Genomic DNA, 19,229 nt, shown 5'->3' on the forward strand with positions numbered 1-19,229 from the left:
AAGCCGGCCCCAAATGATAGACCAGAACCACAGGCCAGAGGCCCAGCTGCCTGTCTCCGCCCACTCTGGGCAGAGAGGCTTGGTGGAGAGTAGGGGATGGGGTGGGGTGTTGGGGGAAGGCTCTCTGCTCTCCTCAGGCTGGCGGGGTCTGCAGGCAGGGCTGTGGGTAGGGAGGGGTGTTATGGGTGCTCTTTAAGGGGCCAAGTTTGGAGTCTAGGTCTTCTAGGGAGAGGCTGAGACTGTGGGGCTGGGGCCCCATCCTCATGGTCCCTGCAGAGATGACCACTAGGCTGTCCTAACATTGATGATCCAGATTTCTAGGCAGATGTGGGGAATAGGAGGGAGAGTGTATATAAAACAAACTCGATTAAGATTTAGGATGGACACAGCAGGGATGTCTGTGGATTCTGGGTCACTCTCAGATGGGCAACCTGGGCCCCAGAATAGAGGCCAGATGCTCCCAGAGGTCACTCAGCTTGTCCCTGGGGGATCGGGGGAGGGTCTTGCCCTGTGGACACTCTGGGGCAGGTAGAAGTGAGCTTTCTTGACAGCCCGGGTCCCTGGCTGAGGAACTGCCTTGGTCAGTCCCTTCAGGCTCAGGAAGGAGGGGGTGGGTGCTGGTGGGGCCAGGCTGTGGTTTCTTAGCCTGAGCCATTCAGAGCCAGGTCAGCAGAGCCAGGCCCTCAGGCCCCTATAATTACCGGGGCGGGAGCTACAGCCCAGTATGGTAGCAGGGGTGAGACTTCCAGACTGAGCCAGCTGTAAGGCCTCCAAAGGGGACAAGGGTCCCTCCAAGAGGGACAGGCCAATGGCAAGCGGCACCCGCCATCTGCCCCCATTTTGGAGAAAAAAACACTGAGATGGGGGTTCCCATTCTCCAGAAACCAATCACAGGACAGGACTCTTGCCCCATAAGTTAATGATCTATGATCGGGTTTATAAGGTTTATAGCATTTATTGACTACCTACTATGTGCCGAGCACCATTCCAAGCATTTTACAGGATTAACCCATTTAAACTTCACAACAACTATATAAAGCAGATGTTAAAATTTATTCTTGTTATGGTATATAGATATACATACATACGTATATATATATAGGAATATTACTCAGCCACAGAAAAGAACAAAACAATACCATTTGCAGCGACATGGACGGGCCTAAAGATTGTTATGCTGAGTGAAGTGCATCAGACAGAGAAAGACAACTATCATATGATATCGCTTATATGTGGAATCTAAAAAAAATGGTACAAATGAACTTACCTGCAAAATAGAAATAGAGTTACAGATAGAGAAAACAAACTTATGGTTTGTTACCAAGGGGAAAGGCAAGGGGAGGGATAAATTTGGAGATTGAGATTGACATGTATACTCTGCTGCTGCTGCTGCTAAGTCGCTTCAGTCGTGTCCGACTCTGTGCGACCCCATAGACGGCAGCCCGCCAGGCTCCCCCGTCCCCGGGATTCTCCAGGCAAGAACACTGGACTGGGTTGCCATTTCCTTCTCCAATGCATGAAAATGAAAAGTGAAAGTGAAGTCGCTCAGTCGTGTCTGACCCTCAGTGACCCCATGGACTGCAACCTTCCAGGCTCCTCTGTCCATGGGATTTTCCAGGCAAGAGTACTGGAGTGGGGTGCCACTGCCTTCTATACTCTAGTATATATAAAAAAGGTAACTAAAAAGAACCTACTGTATAGCACAGAGAACTCTATTCAATACTCTATAATGACCTACCTATATGGGAAAATAATCTAAAAATGAGTGGAGATATATGTGTGTGTATATATTATATGTGTGTGTATATATATATATATATATATATATATAAACTGATTCACTTTGGTATCACCTAAAACTAACACAATATTGTAAATCAAGTATACTATAATAAAAATTAATTTAAAAAATTAATCCTTGTTACAGAGGAGGAAACTGACACAGAGAAGTTAAATAACTTGCCTGAGATCACATAGCAGGAAAGGTGGAGAAATCAGAATTTGAACCCAGAGCCTAGGAATTCAGCTATGCTGCCTGCTACTCTGAGAGAGGCAAGGTGGACTGCACTGGATGACGAGGCAGAAAGAGACCTCGGGATCACGTCCCTACCTTGCATCTGAGGCTGGTCTGAACTGGGGGCTCCTGACATCAGTGTGGATTTCCTCTTACACCGCAGCCTTTTTGAGGACTCAGTGATGTCAGCAGGTTGGGTTCTGGACCTGGCTCCTCTGGGGGGGATTGAGGGGCCAGCAGTGATGGGGAGTCACTGTGAATATCTGTGACCAGCCAGATGGATGAGTCAGGCCAGATTTCATCCAGCTCTGGGGGTACCTCAAGGTTACAGGCATCTCTTCAATAAGAGCCCCAAAGGAGGGAGCTGGGGGGTGGAAGAACCTTGGTAGAAATGAGCTTGGATCTGGGCCCTGGATGAGGTGGAGGTTAACAGGTAGAGATGAACAGCCCAGGAAGAGGGCACGGCTGTGTCAAGGCTTTGGAGTCCTGTGGACCATGATGTGCAAGCCACAGGGGTTCAGACCACCCAGGCCAGTGGTTTCCAGCTACCTGGACAGTGTGTTAATAGATTCCTGGCTTTCGCTTCTAGACAGGGTGATTGTGCAGATCTGGAGCGTGGAGGCCTCAAATGCGAGAAGTCTGGGCTGAATTTGGGTGGTAATGCAAAGCCACTAAACCCTAGTGCGGCAGCCACGCTCAGTGAGCTAATAATTTGGTTCCACTCTCAGAAGAGTGTCTGGCATGTAGTGAGCCCACAGTACATGTTAACACCCATATTACTGTTGTCATTAGCAGTAGTATTATGCACAAGGGTCCGGGGCCGTGTGTTTTGAAGACCCCCTAGGTCTCCAGAAGATAGTGAAGGACAGGGAAGCCTGGTGTGCTGCAGTCCATGGGATCGCGAGGAATTGGACACGACTGAGCAACCAACCAACAACAACTTAGATGACTCTGAGCCCTGGCCAGAGCTGACAACCGCTGGGCCACAGCCTTAGCTCCTTGAGTCCAGAGACTGTCTGTGATCTCTGAAACCCCAGCCCAGGACTTAATAAGAAGCTGATAAGTGCTTGTGTGATCAGGCTGCCTGAGGGGTGCTGGGTGGATGGGAGAGGCTGGAGGCAGGGAGTCCAGGGAGGATACCAGTTGGAGATGAAGAGAGAGAATCCTTGGGACCCATTCATGGGAGGTGAGGGGGTTTCGTGGCCGACTCCCCGGTGTCTGGCCTAGGGAGTGGACCAGGTGGTGGAGTCGTGGAATTGGGGTCCAGGTGACTGCGATGCTGAGGGATGAGAAAGCCTGTGGGACTGAGCCACCAGGAGGTGGTTGGCTTCAACAGAGGATGGAGGTGAGGACATTGAGTTGGGAGGGATGAAAATTCTTTTAAGAACTTTAGCTATGGAAATTCCCTGGCAGTCTAGAGGTTAGGACTCAGCGCTTTCACTGATGTGGCCTGAGTTCAGCCCCTGGTTGGGGAACTAAAAAAAAAGAAAAAAGAACTTCATCTGCGAAGTGTTAGTCGCTCAGTTGTGTCCAACTCTTTGCAACCCCATGGACTGTAGCCCACCAGACACCTCTGGTGTCCACAGAATTCTGCAGGCAAGAATACTAGAGTGGATAGCCGTTCCTTTCTTCAGGGGATCTTCCCCACCCAGGGATTGAACCCGGGTCTTCTGCATTGCAGGCAAATAGATTGTTTACCATCTGAGGCACCCTGCCTCCTGCGGAGTCCACAAACGCGCTCACCTCTCACTGATACTGGTGGTAGAAACAGTCCTACCTCATTCCCTCTACCAGCCGTCTTTTTCTCTCCCTCCTTCACAGGGGTGAGGGAGGTGCTGACAGCACAAGGCAAGCCAGCAGCTAACCCAGGGCCAGCTCCCCAGGAGGCAGAATGGGCAGCTGGCCTTGGACAAGAGGCGAGCCCCTTGGAGGCTTGAGAGGGGTGTAATTAGGGTCAATGGGTAAGAAATTCAGGTGCTCCTGCTTCTGCAGAATGTTTTTTCTTGGCTCAGGGACAAGGACCCCGTGGACAGAGGACAGTTGTGGCTGTGGATTTGGGGTGACTGCCTGGAGAAGCCTGGATCGGGGGCTGTGGCCATGGGTCGGGGGAGTTGCATGTGGGATGGAAGCCCCACCTTGCTCACCCTGGGCTGGTGGAATGGGCTGGGTCTGAGCTGTAGGAGGCTGCTCCTGGGCGTGAGGCCCGTCCTGTGACCCACTAAACCTCAGCCTCCAGGAAAGAGGCTAAAAATAAGGCTGTGGTGAAGAAGGGAGGGGGGTTGTGTGGGTCCAAGCCAGCCTGGAGCCCAGAGGAAAATCTGAGACGACCGTCCGGGCTGCTGTGACACACGCTTCCCGTGCCAGTGGCCAGTGGGATCTCACTCGCCTGCGGCAGTGGCCCTTTGCAGGCCTGGAAGAGGGAAAACAACCCAGAAAGGCTTGGGCAGGGCTTGACCTGGAGTCTTACAGCCCGCCCGAGGCCCTGTTCCCTGGGGGGGTTTCTCTGACTTTCTGCCTGGAATTCAGGCCTTGGACCCAAGGCTGGATTGCAGGGGGCTGCTGGTTTCAGATCTTGCCCCTGACATTTTGTGTGCTGTCTGACAAGCTGTGTAATTTCCCAGAGCCTCGGTTTCCTCCTATGTAAAATGGGGATGATAACCCTAGATCAGCATGGGTAGGAGGGCTAGAAATACCCCTTGTAGACTCGCACACAGTGCCTGGAACTTAGCAGGAACCAGCAACTAGGGGCTTTTTGCTCCTGGCCACAGCAGGTCCAAGGAGCTCATATCCATGTCCCTGTGTCTTCTCTGTAGAACAAACTGATCCTAGTGTGACAAGCGCTAAAACAAGGATGGACTTCGGAGAGTGGGGGCAACGAGCTCTCTCCCTTTTGGGAGGGGGAGAAATCAAGGAAGACTTCCCAGAAGAGGAGGCATCTAAACTACTTTTGAAGGAATGGCAAGAATTAATTCAGTCAACAAAATTGCGCCAGGGTAAGAAGAGGCAGTAATGCTCAAAATTCTCCAAGCCAGGCTTCAGCGATACATGAACTGTGAACTTCCAGATGTTCAAGCTGGTTTTAGAAAAGGCAGAGGAACCAGAGATCAAATTGCCAACATCACTGGATCATCAAAAAAGCCAGGGAGTTCCGGAAAAACATCTATTTCTGCTTTATTGACTATGCCAAAGCCTTTGACTGTGTGGATCACAATAAACTGTGGAAAATTCTGAAAGAGATAGGAATACCAGACCACCTGACCGGCCTCTTGAGAAACCTGTATGCAGGTCAGGAACAACAGTTAGAACTGGATGTGGAACAACAGACTGGTTCCAAATAGGAAAAGGAGTGCGTCAACGCTGTATATTTTCACCCTGCTTATTTAACTTAATTGCAGAGTACATCATGAGAAATGCTGGGCTGGAAGAAGCACAAGCTGGAATCAAGATTGCTGGGAGAAATATCAATAACCTCAGATATGCAGATGACACTACCCTTATGACAGAAAGTGAGGAGGAACTAAAAAGCCTCTTGATGAAAGTGAAAGAAGAGAGTGAAAAAGTTGGCCTAAAACTCAATATTCAGAAAACTAAGATCATGGCATCTGGTCCCATCAATTCATGGCAAATAGATGGGGAAACAGTGTCAGACTATTTTTTTGGGCTCCAAAATCACTGCAGATGGTGATTGCAGCCATGAAATTAAAAGACGCTTACTCCTTGGAAGGAAAGTTATGACCAACCTAGATAGCATATTCAAAAGCAGAGACATTACTTTGCTAACAAAGGTCTGTCTAGTCAAGGCTATGGTTTTTCCAGTGGTCACGTGTGGATGTGAGAGTGGGAAGCTGAAAAATTGATGCTTCTGAACTGTGGTGTTGGAGAAGACTCTTGAGAGTCCCTTGGACTGCAAGGAGATCCAACCAGTCCATTCTAAAGGACATCAGTCCTGGGTGTTCTTTGGAAAGACTGATGCTAAAGCTGAAACTCCAATACTTTGGCCACCTGATGCGAAGAGCTGACTCATTGGAAAAGACCCTAATGCTGGGAGGGATTGGGGGCAGGAGGAGAAGGGGACAACAGAGGACGAGATGGCTGGATGGCATCACCGACTCGATGGACATTAGTTTGAGTAAACTCCAGGAGTTGGTGATGGACAGGGAGACCTGGTGTGCTGCGATTCATGGGGTCGCAAAGAGTCGGACACAACTGAGCGACTGAACTGAACTGAACTGAAAAAGAGGCAGCAGGTATAGTTAGGGGGGCCATAGGTAGATTGGGGTGGCTAGAGCATGGGGGTAGGGGTTGACGCCCTGAGAAGTGAGGCTGGAGGGTGATGTTGCCAGGGCTGAAGCTATAGCCCCATGGCTTGATGAAGCCAGGGGAGGCACCGGTGATGGTGATTATGTGAGAGAGGGCTGTGATCAGATCAAAAAGCTACAGGCCCTGGCTCAGGACTGGGAATGGGCTGTGAGGCGGGGAGGTGAGTGTGGGTGGCTTCCCGACTCAGCCATGTCACCCATAGCCCCTGATGGAACTTGAGGCCTCTGAGTCTGAGTCGGGGGCACCTCGGAGGTCCCACTTGATGGCTCTGCCATCCACAGACCCAGGATTGGCCCCTGGTTTCTGCCTTCGAGGTAAAGTCGCAGCCCGCCCCGGTTATTAAGTCGTTAGCTGGGTCTCACACAGCCTCTTCATTATGGGTAATTATGGTGAATCCTCTCTGGGTATTAACAAGGAGGAGACCAGCTGCTCTTGACTGTCAGGCTGCTAGAACAGGAAATCCCTGGGCATCCCAGCCCTGGGTTTTGGGTCGGGGGGACAGTGGCATCTTCTGCAGCGCCGGCCACTGGACGGGACCTTCGTACTATGTTTGGATATTCCACTTTCAGCCATTTCCCTGTGACTCTGAACTTGTGGCCTAACCTTCTGTGCCTCAGTTTCCTCATCTATCCAGTGGGACGATAGTACCAGCCACCCAGGGTTGTGTGAGGGCTAAACTGATAAAGCATTTAATGCTCAGTAATAGGAACCACTGGAGAAGGAAATGGAAACCCACTCCAGTTTTCTTGCCTGGAGAATCCCATGGACAGAGGAGCCTGTAGGTGGGCTACAGTCTATGGGGTCGCAGTGTCGGACACAACTGAGTGACTAAACAACAACAAAACAATATGAACCACCATCATTTTAGATGCTGGCGTCAGCATCGCCGTGTTGAATTGTTCTAGGAGTTCCTGGAAGGCGGGGTCTGGTCCCTTCCTCTGTCCCCTGTGTGGGGAGCTCCAGAGAGAGGCCCTGTCTCCTGTCTCCCCTTTTCCTTCTCAGTGTAGACGTGCAGTGGTCAGGGGGGCTCTGGCCTGTGGTCCGGCCTCCTGTTGTCCTGAGATAAGCTGAGGCAGAGGCCCTGGGGCCTGTGGGGGCAGAGGGTTGTGCTTACCCAGGAGCCCTGGTAGAGGGCTGCGTGAGGTCAGAGGGGGCCAGGACGTTGCTGGCCCGGTCCGTCCACAGCTGTCGATCGTTTCTAATTGTCCTAGTTACTAACCCTGTTGACGCTCCTAGCGGGAGTGCAGAGGTGGTTGGAAGTTGGGTGAAGGGCAGACATGACCTCAAAGGCTCCCATTCCCCCAGGAAAGCAGGCCCAGAGCCCTACCTGCTTCCCTCTGCATCTTGGCTCCTCATTGGAAAACTGGGGGTCCTACTATACTCCTGAGGACAGCTGGGGGGATGTGTTTGTGCACATGTGCAGGTGAGCAGGTATAAGCATTGCCTGCATGCTCTCACCACCCTCTCCTTGGTCAGAGGGCTTTCCCTGCAGCTTTCAGAGGCTGCCTATCCACTCTCTGGGCTGTGGGCTTCAGGGTCTCCCCTGAGGGCAGGGTCCACCTCTGGGGTTCCAGCTCCTAGTCTGGGGCTGGGCTGCAGGTGGGCAAGAGGCCCAGGCTGGCAGTAGGAGGCTTGCCTGCCCTAGGTGGGCTGAGTGATCATGGAGGAGCCTCGCTTGTCTGCTCCTCGGACCCCACACTGGCAGAGTGCAGGGTTAAACACTGAAGGATGGACACTTGGCCTCCATGGCCCCCAGTGGCCTGGATAACTGGGCAGGGTGGAGTTCTCTAGTTGGGGCCAAGCTGGACCCAGAGGGGTGGAAAGAGGACTGAGTGGAGGCTGAGGGTCACTTGGGTGGGCAGAGGGGTGAGGGTGCCCTGGGCTCAGGCGTCTCCAATAATCACCCTCTGTCTTCTCCTCCCAGGCGTTCTTCTGGATATCCAGCAACACTTTGGGGTCAAGGACCGCGGCGCCGGTTTGCTGCAGTCAGGTGAGGCCCGTCTCCCATCCTGGTCCCCCAACCTGGCTTTCTACCTGGTGGGGATTCCCTGCCCATCTCTTCCGTGGTCCTGACTTGCTGAAAAGAACGTGAGCTTCGTGTCCAACATCCCACCTTGTCACTCACATAAGGCACCACTTCTCCCAGTCTCTGCTTCTATTCTTGTAAAACAAACAGCACCTGCCCTCAGGGCTGTGGGTAAGAACGCAGGCACCTGGGAATCACCTCTCAGATGCCAAAGCAGGAAATTCTAGCTGGTCAGCCTTGGAGCAGTTTGCAGACCCAGGGCAGGAGCCTGAGAAACGTGGGTCCCAGACTAGACCTGGGTCTGAGGTTCTCGGCCCCTCTCGCCTGAGATCCTGGCCTTGGGACTGATGGGGAGGCAGGGCCCACCCTCCCTGGGCCAGGGCAGCACAGCAGGTGATTATGCAGTTATTCCAGCCTCTCTGCCCCTCCCTCCAGGGTCCATGTCAACCTTGCGCCTGCCCAGTGGCCCTGTTGGACCTGAGCTCCTGGCCCTCCCATGGGCTGTGGCCCAGCTGGCCGTGCCCTCAGCAGGACCCCTATGCCGGGGCAGAGACTCGGAGCAGTGTTACATCCTAGGGCTGGTCCTGACCCGGCCCTGACCTTGCTGTGTGGCTGGTTCCCTTGGCCCTGGTTTCCTCGGGCTGTGAGGCCCAGCTAGATGTAGGGGAGAAGGTCTGTGGTCTGCATTCCAGTCTGGGAACCCCGTCCCCTCCCGGGCTCTCCGGGGAGGCAGGGGTGGAGAGAGCTGGCTCTGTCCAGGAACCTGCCTGACCTGTCTGGGTGGCATTCCAGCATGCCTGGTGCCAGGCCTCCTTGAGCCACAGCCACTCAGCCAGGCTCCGTTTCTCACTTCCTAGGTGGGGTCTTCTGGGCTTAGAGAGAAGGCAGATGTATAGCTCCAGGGTTCAGCCCTAATAGGTGAGAATGGACGGAGCTGGGACTGGGGCAAGTCTGTGGGGCCCAGCTTCTCCTAAGGGCATCCAGGTCCCCCTCGCCTCTGCATACATCACCTCCCAAGCCCCTCTGTGGGCTCCTTGCCCCCTCCCTGCCCTTGCTTGGCCTCCTTTGGCTGGGTCAGAGCAAGTCATCCTGCTTTGGAGCCTGGGACAGGTTCCTCCAGCCTCCTGGGCTCCGGGCAATGCACTGACCAGCACTTACAGCCTGGGAGACGGGGGAGACTGAGGTCAAGCCCGATGGGAGTGTGGGAGGGAGCAGGCTGCCAAGCTGGTGAGGGAAGGGCAGGAGGGAGCCTTGTTGCCCATCCTCCTCCCTCCAGAGCCCCTGAGTCACTGGGGACCCAGCCCAAGCCTCATCCCCTTCCAGGTTGCTGACTGATTTTCCTCCGCTTCCATCTCCTCCATTCAACCCCCACTGATGGAGGTCAGGACCAGTGCATCCACCCAGGGAGAGGGTGGGAGGGCTGCCAGGGTCATGGCTTTGCCACAGTTATGTCCTGGGCTGTGCCTGTCTTGGTTAAGAGAGAAGTCATGGCAGCCCCTACTTATCCCTGGTCACCTGGTTGGAGGTGGACAGACCATCCACAGCATCATCTTCTTTGATTCGTCCTCCTCCAAGCTCCCTTTGGTCAGCTTCACTTTCAGGATGGAAGCATAGAGGTCAAGAGAGGGGAAGTGACTTGCTCAAGTTCTCATGGTGAGAGAGTAGCAGGCCTGGCATTGGGACTTCTGCGTATGGGGTCTTCTTGGCTTGGGATGGGACACAGACACTCACTGGATTGGTGAGGCTTGTCCCAGGCGTCAGAGTGTCTGGTATCTCAACATTCTTTGGGTGAGTGCCTCTAGGCCGTGGTGAGCATTTCCAGCACTCTCCAAGACCCTCTAGTCTTCGCCCTGTGGTCCTCATCCTACCCCCTACCCTGGGCACCAGCTGGGAGGGCTCCCCAGAGTGTCCTTGCCCTTCTGGCCAACTGAGCCAAGAAGCCAGGTGGGCTGGACCAGGATGTGACTCAGTGGGCTACCAGGCAAATCATCAAATTGGCCTGGGCCCCAGGCACCTGTCTCTTCCCCAAGCACTGATAAGGTCGGAGCCAGGTGGAGGGCGCCAGCCAGGTGTTGGTGCTTGCCCAGATCAAAGGGCCAGGATTGAGGGCTGGGATGCCTGCTTATTTGTGGGCACCAGGGGCTGCTGGGCCAGGAGACAGGGTTGGGGGGCAGGGGCGGAGAGTTCGGCCTGGGCCTGCCCGTGCTGTTTTCCCCTGGGGACCAGAGCATGAAGGCTGGTTTGGGAAGAGCCTGCTTTTGGCAGCCCCCTCGCATATTGCTGCCAGCTCTGAGCCGGCCCCTCGGCTGCAGCAGCCATAGCTCAGCCTCTGCGAAAGCCCACAGCAGAAGTACAGCTCTTGGGTCTTGCTGTCTTGGGAAGTCAAGAGTCCCCAGAGCCCACACCTAAAGGGGCAGCTGTTGCCAAACCTACTGCTCAGCAGACCCTGCGCTAGGCTCTGCCTCGGACTCAGTCCTTGCCTGCAGGAAGATTCCTTGTATTGATGGGAACAGAAGACATATTTAGTCCCCATCCAGCGGAGACTGTGGGAGCCTGGGGTGGTGGTGGTTGTAGCAGAGAGCGTGGACCTAGCTGTGTCTGGTGGCAAGCCAAGACTTCCCCAAGGAGGGGACATTTGAGTGGGGCTTTGAAGGATGACTTAGAGTTTGCTCAGGGGAAAGCAGGGCTTCCCAGGTGGCGCAGTGGTAAAGAATCTGCCTGCCAATGCAGGAGACGTAGGAGACTTGGGTTTGATCCGTGGGTCAGGAAGATCCCCTGGAGGAGGGATGGCAACCCACTCCAGTATTCTTGCCTGGAGAATTCCATGGGCAGAGAAGCCTGGTGGGCTACAGTCCATGGGGCCTTTAAAGAGTAGGACGTGCCTGAGCACACACACACGTACAGGGGAAAGGACTTCAGTTAGCTTGTTGATTTGTCAGAGTTTCCCCCTTCCAGCTGGATAAAATATGTCAAGAAAACATATTTAAATGACATAGCTGAGTTTGAAAGCTAAAGCTAGCAGGGACATTTCCAGGTGATAGAAACAAAGAGTTGAACTCGGAAACAGGAGTGGGAGCTAGTACCAAAGCCAAGTGGGGACCAGCATATGTCTTAGAAGCTTGTTACAGTATTTTTAATGTAAACATTTTTTATCACAAAGACTTTCAAATATACACAAATCATAGAATAATGTAACAGGTTTCCATAGAGCCATCACCCAGATTCATCAAAGTATGACTAGTCTGGCCCAGTTTCCAGACTTGGGGGTATTTTTTACTTTGAAGATTGTGCAGAGCAGATTTGGGTCCCTGTGTTTTTAGTTGATCACCAATATCTGGGTGATTCAGTTTCTGCCCGGGGCAAGCTCCCTTATTTCAAGCTATATACCCAGGCTGATGGACAGTTTTTCCATCCGTGAAAAGACATGGCTTCCTTGGTTCAGCATTTTAGCAGGGAGCCGAGTCTAGCTCGTGCTTTGTACAGGCCTGGGAATTCCACCCACTTCCACAGACAGGCATCTGTTTTCAGGAATCCCAGCAGAAACAAGTTCCAAACTGCTCCTTAGGGAAGCTGTCATGACCCAGGACCTGCACAGGACACAGGTTACAATTCCCACTGAAGACCAACCCAAATTCAAAATGAACAGAGCACACAGGGAAACCCACATTTGTGGGAGAGAGTCCCCCAGCTCCGAAAATGGGGAAACCCACTCCTAAAGCATTAGAACAGACTCATTTGAAAGGACTTTACGTTAGGTATGTTTAACACTCAAAGCTCTAAAGAACGAGTAGAATTTATAGGACTAGAATAGCACATTATTTAAAAAAAAAAAAAAAAGATGTTTAAAAGCCCTAAACTCGAAATTCCAGAGTGAAAAATATAAGTATTAAAATAAAACATAATTAGATGAGTTAACAAGTAGACTAGACCCAGTTGAAGAGAAAATAAGTGAATGAGAAGCTGGATCTGAGGACACTGGCATGAATGCAACTCAGGGGAGTGGGGAGTGAGAGTGAGGGCTGTGCTGGCTCTGGTGTGAATTTTGTCGTGGGGAGAGCTAAGGTGAGGGGCTGGGGACAGCAGGTGGGGTCTGATGGTGTGGAGCATCTGGGTTTTGTCTGGAGGCAGCGGGGAGCCAGAGAAGATAGCAGATCAGGGCTGGTCCCTGTAAGGTGTGTGCATCAGGAGGGTCACGCTGAGGCTGAGTGTGGGAGCAGATGGAGGGGGAAGCTGGGAGGCAACTCAGGGCTGGGGTTTGTGGCATCACGAGGAAGGGCTAGGATTCGGGGGCAGGGGACAGAGGAAGGGCCAGCTCAGACTGAAACCAGACGGCGCCTTTGCTTTGGGACTGAGGCTCCCTCCCCACTTTGCTCCCTCCCAACTTTGGCCAGCCCGGCAATATCCTCCAACTTTGGCAAAGACTCAGGTTCTGCAGGCAAAGTTGGGCAGCCCCTGTGGCTGTCCCCTCACGGCCCTCCTGTCTGAAGGGATGCTGGAGAACCTCTCTTCCTGAGGCCTCAGTGGCCAGCCTAGGGTCTATACCCTGAGCAGAGTCTGCAAGAGGTGTAGCCCCCCTCCTTCCTTCCTCTTGAGCGTGATGGGTGTCCAGGCACCGATCGGGGGGTGGGCGCTGATCTGGGTCCTCCTGGTCATCTTAGCTGGCCTGGGCCTCCATCCTCCATATCCCATGGGCAGGCATAGCCTGACCCCCACCGCCCCTTGCCTGCCTGAGCTCCCTCCCTGCCCACAGGATGTGGAGGATGGCGAGTCTCCTTCCAATAATAAGTTGGTCGGATCCGGATTTTGTAAAAATAACCCTGGTCCAGCCCAGGCTGAGGTGGGGCTGGGTACGTGCTCCAAGGCCATGGTATGGGAGTCCAGGGCTCCCCCAGTGCAGACCTCACCCACTCCTGCTCCAGGACTACCTCCTCAGCAGCCCCAAGGGATGGGGTGCAGGGAGGGGGGTGGTGGTAGAAGGGTTCCTGGGGCTGCCTGCCAGGGCTCAGAGCTCTCAGTGGGGGTTGCTCCGAGCTGTGGGTGCTGGCCTCCTCAGCAGGCCCACCGGGAGAAGGCTTTCAGCCAGCACCACGAGAGGTGGAGGGCGCCAAGCCCTGATGACTTCCTGTTGGCCCTGCGAGGAGGAGGTGGGACTTCCTGGCGGTCCAGTGGTTAAGACTCTGCGCTTCCACTGCAGAGGATGCAGGTTCTGTCCCCAGGGACCTAGATCCCACAAGAGTCGTGTCCGACTCTGTGACCCCATGGACTGTAGCTCGCCAGGCTCATCTGTCCGTGGGATTCTCCAGGCAAGAATACTGGAGCGGGATCCTCCTCCAGGGGATGTTCCCAATCCAGGGGTTGAACCTGCGTCTCCTGCATTGGCAGGTGGATTCTTTACCACTGTGCTATTCAGGAAGCCAGTGCTGGGAGGCAAAAAAATTAAAAAGTGGGAAGGGGCATCGCCCATCTTGCAGAGGAAGCAGCAAGGCTCAGACCCAGCTTCTTCTGGTGAGCCAGGGGCTCCGACTCCTCCCACACCGCCCTCCGAGGCCCTGCCCCCTGCCTTGGCTCCCTGCCTGTGGCTCCATTGTCTGGGACCTGTGGGCTCAGCACATGTGAGCTGACGGAGGGCATCCCCACACCCTGACCACAGGATGTCCTCGTGCTGGGAAAGCCATCCCTGCCGAGACCAGGGGTGGGGCAGCCACTCTGCCCAGAAAGCTCTCCTCGAATAAACAGACTATGGGGTTGGCGGTGGTGGGCCTGGGAAGCTTCTAGCCTGGGCTGGTCTTTATTTTCACCAGAGCTTCCTGCTGGCTGGAGAAGGCTCTGGCCCTTTCCTGGGACATGGGTCACCTGTCCAGGCCTTTGCCCGTGTTGTTCCTCCCGTCGGGAATTTGTTTTCCTCTGGTCCCTACCTGGTTGTGTTCAGGCCTCTCTGCTGGCCTGTGACATCCCTGAGGGCCAGGAAAGGTCCTTTCTCTTGTCTCCCCTGAGCAGAAGGGGAGGGCTGTCAAGATGGATTGAGTCTTCCTGCTGACCTTGGACTCCCTTGTCCCCAAGGGGAAGGCCCTGAGGAAGAAGGGAGGCCAAGGTCAAGAGGGTTGCTGTGTCATCTTGAGCAATTTCCTCCACCTTCCAGTGGCTCCGGCTGTAAAATGGGACTCGGTGCCCTTTGGCAGGATGAGGGTGGGGAAAGGGTGCGGCTGCTCCAACAGGAGTCCACCTGCAGTCCTGGGTGCCTCTGGCCACACAGAGCATGCACAAAACCAGTGGGGGAAGTGCCAGAGGGGTTGCCTTCCAGTTCCCCTGTGGACAGGAGGGTAGGGTTGGACCAGGATGGCTGGATGTCAGGCTGAGGCCTGACCCACCTCCTTCAGCCTCTCTGCATCCATCCAGTGGGGGCTTGTCTAGTGCTGCGGATCTCCCACTGCCCACTCACTAACTGCCAGAGTGCTGCGGATCTCCCACTGCCCACTCACTAACCGCCAGACCCGGTCCTAGGGGTTACGGCCTGGTCCCCCTCCCCATCCCCATCCCCTGCTGCTCCCTCCATCACCTTCCCAGCCTGCAGCCTCCTGCATCTTCCTGCTGTCCCTGACACACCCTGAACTTTCTCTGACCTTTGGAACATCAGCTGGGATCTTCTGCCTTCCCGGTCTGGCAGTCTGTAGTGTGATTTAGAGCAAGGACTTTGGAGTCAAGTTGGAGTATAAATTCTGCCTCAGCCACACACTAGCTGTGTGATGTCACTCCTTTAAGCCTCTATTGTATCTTCTGTGAGATGAAGATAAGAGAATCAGATTGAGAGGATCTGTGCTTATGTCCAGGGTACATCCCTGGGCCTTGCCTAGAATAAATGCTCCATAAATGGTAACTGCAGTTATTATTAATGGTCAGCATTATGGCTCATTAACCATTATACAGTCATACGATTTGTAACTGATCTTTTGGTATTCTTGATTTTAAGTGTTATCATCACCACAGTAAACTCATATGGAGCCTTCAATGCCCATCTCTGGCATCACTGCCTCCAGAAAGCCTCCCTTCACTGTCTTGGCAGAATTTAGCCCTACTTGCTGGTTCCTTGGCATTTTAACTCTTTAAGCTGGGCAACCCACAGATGAGGTCTGCTCCCTGGTTGGACAGTGGGGGCAACTTCTACTCTAATTTTTTTTCTGCCCACTCCCCACCTTGCAGAGACAGGCATAGACTGAACGAGTCTTCCTTCTTCCCTAACATGTGGAGTCCTCAGGAGACTGCAGTCTCTTTCCTACCCCTATTCTGCTCTGATCTCAGGCAGATCCTGGGAGACAGACCCAGCAGGAATAATTCTTTTTCTAGATACGAGGAAATAATTTCTACCTTGACTGATCTACACAAGGGCCCTTTGTTGACCAAGGTTGACCCACTCTGGGCAGGGCGTGGCATTAAGCACTTTACAAGCATTATCTCAGTAGTGCCCAGAGCTAGCCGGGAGTTGCTATTTTTATCTTCATTTCACAGATGAGGAAGTTGGCACGCCGGAGGTGGCTTAGACTCCTGAGAGTTGATTGTTAAATTTTCAGGAATTGTGTGAGCTTGTTGTTAAGCACAGACCGTTGTTAAAAACTAAATTACATCAACTTACAATTAAACAACGTATTAAAAACAAAGGTAATAAACACTCAAGATTCATCACTTCCTAATTATTTTACTGCCTTGTATCTATTATCTGCGTTCTTTAGGTTATTTATGTCTATTCTTCCCTTGTGGCTCAGGTGGTAAAGAATCTGCCTGCAATTCAGGTTATTTATGTCTGTTGAATCTGGATGGTAGACTCATATACAGCTCTGTGGAACTGCGTATCTCTTCTCAATTCTGATCAGTGACATCATGTTGGGAGTTTGAAATCAGGCCACATTGGGAGTATTTGCACCATGCAAACTGGCAACACTACTCATCAGGGCCCGCCTCCCCCCGCCTTTTGGAGAGACAGTTGCTAAACATTTATCAGCATACCATGGAATGAGGAACAGAGAGGTTGTGACCTGCCCAAGGTCACCCCGCTGGCAAGGAACAGAGCTGAATTCGAGCCTGGACAGTGTGTCTGGAGTCCAGATTCTTGCACCTCTCTGCTGTGCTGATTCTGCAGCAGGCCCGCATCACCCAGTTGGGATTACAAAGTATCCTCACACCATACACACTCTCTGTCTTCCTCCAGAGGATAAGAGACAGTCACGTGGCCCCAGCCTGCCCTCCTCCCTCCGTCTGTCTCTTCTCTTAGGGGCACAGGCCTGTGAGGGACCAGCCAGCCCCTGTGAACGTCCAACTTGGCGGTCAGAGGCCACCCTGTCTGCTCACCCGGCCTTTGTCTGGCCATCTGCCCGTCAGCTGCTAGTCCGCCTTCCAGGAGGAGGAATCGGGGGCTGCCTCTCCGTGTGACTGGCGCCTACCCGGCCTTGCTGGCCTCTTCATCCCACCTGGGACCCCCAAGGCCCCTCCCATCCTGCTAGAGCCATCCCCATGGGGTCCTCTAAGACTCTGCTGCTCTCTTGTTCTGGAAGAACAAAACCAGGTCACCTCATGCCTCTGCTCAGCATCCTCTGGTGTCTTCCTCTGTCACTAGAAGCCATAGTCACCTCAGTGGGCCACAAGGCCCTACCCCATCTAGCCTTTCCTCCAGGTCCCTCTACATCAGCTACTCTGGTCTCTGTTGTTCCACAAATATGCTAAGCCCACTTCTGCTCCAGGACCTTTGCATTTGTCCTCAATCTAATATCTGCATGATTCATTTCCTCATCTCCTCCAGGTCTTTGTTGAAATGTCACCTTCTCTGACCTTTCTATTTTAAATGTTTACGCTTGTATTCTTTTCTCTGACACGCTTTTCCTATCTCCTTTTTCTGCCCTTTTCCCCTCCTTAGCACTTGTCACCACCTGACATACTATATTTTTAATTTTATTGTCTGTTTCTCACTAGAATGAAAGCTTCAAGAGGCCAGGAATTTTCGTCTTTGTTGAATGGATGAAAGGATGGATGAATGAGCGAGTTATTGAATGAATGAATGAACAAAGAAATGACAATGTTCCTAACTGTTAGGAAAGCCTCTGTAGCTTACTGGGAGTTAGGGTGGTTGTGTGATCAGGCCAGCATGAGACCTGGGTTTCCAGGTTCAGTTCTGCCCTCTTTTGCTGTGTGGCCTTGGGCAGGTTCCTTTCCCTCTCTGAATCTCTTTTTCAAATATAATAAAGAGAGCGGTATGGCAAAGTATAAAGAAGACTGGCTCGAGTCAGGCAGATAGGAGGTCAAATCCCCACTGGGACACTTATTGCCAGTGGGGCTCTGGGCAAATCACTTCTCTCTGAGTGTGTGTGAGAGAGAAGTGACATGGGACAGGGGTCAGAAGGACACACAAGATGTGATGCGGTGAACCCCCAGAACAGCCCCTGGTGCATAAAAGTGTTCACTGAATAAATCTTTACTCTTTTAAAAAGTGAAAAGCACTCAGTTGTGTCTGACTCTCTGCGACCCCATGGACTATACAGTCCATGGAATTCTCCAGGTCAGAATACTGGAGTGGGTAGCCATTCCTTTCTCCAAGGATTGAACCCAGGTCTCCCGCATTGCAGGCAGGTTCTTTACCAGCTGAGCCACCAGGGAAGCCCAAGAACACTGGAGTGGATAGCTTAGCCCTTTTCAAGTACCCGAAGGGCTCACCTACCGCTGAGCATTGAAGAGGATGTAGTTGTGTGGTCTCCTAACCCAACGGGGCTGTCCTGGCTCCCCTGGGCCCGGGGCCTGGCCGAGGCTGCCCCTCTTGGGTGGGGGCTGCTTCCTCAAAAGGCACTTGGTCTCTTGCTGGGTGATCTGAGCAGGTGGGCTCCGCCATGGGACCCTCCCATACCCTCGCCCCACCCCTGAAACTCTCCTTTCCCATGCAGTTTTCATCTGCAGCTTCATGGTGGCCGCCCCCATCTTCGGCTACCTGGGTGACCGCTTCAACAGGAAAGTGATCCTCAGCTGCGGGATTTTCTTCTGGTCGGCGGTCACGTTCTCCAGCTCCTTCATCCCCCAGCAGGTGAGGCCTGCCCAGGCTTCCCACCCGGCATTCCTGTGCATCCCGTCCACGTGTCCTGGTTCCTCCAGGGGGTGGCCTGTCCTAGTCTAGATTGGGGTTCCAGCCTGTTGGGTTCAAGTGTACTGCGATGAGGGGGGTCTTTGGGTACTTCGATACACTGGCCTTGCTGATGGGCTTTCCCTGTGCTGGGCTTGAGCTGAAGGACTCGTAGCCCAGTGGGACATCTTAACTCTCCCTGAGCTGGTTCTGATATGCAGAGAATGTGAGAAAGAGGGGGAAGCAAGTCAGGCCAAGGAGTCAGGACCTTGGGTTCTAGTCTCGGCTCTGCTCTCGTCTTGCTGCGTGACTCTAGATACATCGCCACCTTTCTCTGGGCCTCACACAGTTTGCTCTTTGTCCAATGGCCAGCCAGTTCCCTGGATCAAAGTCCTCTGGAAATAAACATCAGTTTAACCTAAGGAAGATGTTTCTGACTTGGCTCCCACAGTTCAGGGTTTGAAGATCCCAGTTCTGTGGCCCATTCAACTTTGTGATCTGGAGAAACTTGCTTTACTTCTCTGAGCCTCAGTTTCCTCATCTTCAATAGGGGGATAACACTTCTCTGTTTGAAGGACTATTGTGAGAAAAAACTGAACGGGTGGATGTCCACACCCTGACACATACATGGAAGGTGTTCAGCACATTTTTATTTCTGTTCTTTCTTCCAAAGAGGAGATATGTTGCTCTGATAGGTAGTGAGTGTCCCATCACTAGGGGTGTTCAAGCAGAGAAAGGACAATCACATGATGGCTATTGTAGATGGAGATAGAGGA

The 19,229-nt window shown here is 53.0% G+C and overlaps 1 protein-coding gene across 3 annotated transcripts in view; it reads left to right on the top strand.

Annotated features, from left to right (window-relative positions):
• The window catches only part of SPNS2 (SPNS lysolipid transporter 2, sphingosine-1-phosphate), an 87,937-nt gene that overhangs the window by 57,561 nt on the left and 11,147 nt on the right, over positions 1-19,229 (top strand). For all 3 annotated transcript variants that reach the window (XR_009731273.1, XM_061390757.1, XM_061390758.1), the window contains 2 exons: positions 8,259-8,324; positions 18,281-18,417. Coding sequence is in view for 2 of the 3 variants with exons in the window: in XM_061390757.1 (XP_061246741.1) it covers positions 8,259-8,324; positions 18,281-18,417 (203 nt within the window). In the remaining variant the exon portion in view is untranslated. The remainder of the gene's footprint in view (positions 1-8,258; positions 8,325-18,280; positions 18,418-19,229) is intronic.

This window comes from Bos javanicus, chromosome 19 (genome assembly GCF_032452875.1).
Source record: "Bos javanicus breed banteng chromosome 19, ARS-OSU_banteng_1.0, whole genome shotgun sequence".
Classification (NCBI taxonomy): domain Eukaryota; kingdom Metazoa; phylum Chordata; class Mammalia; order Artiodactyla; family Bovidae; genus Bos; species Bos javanicus.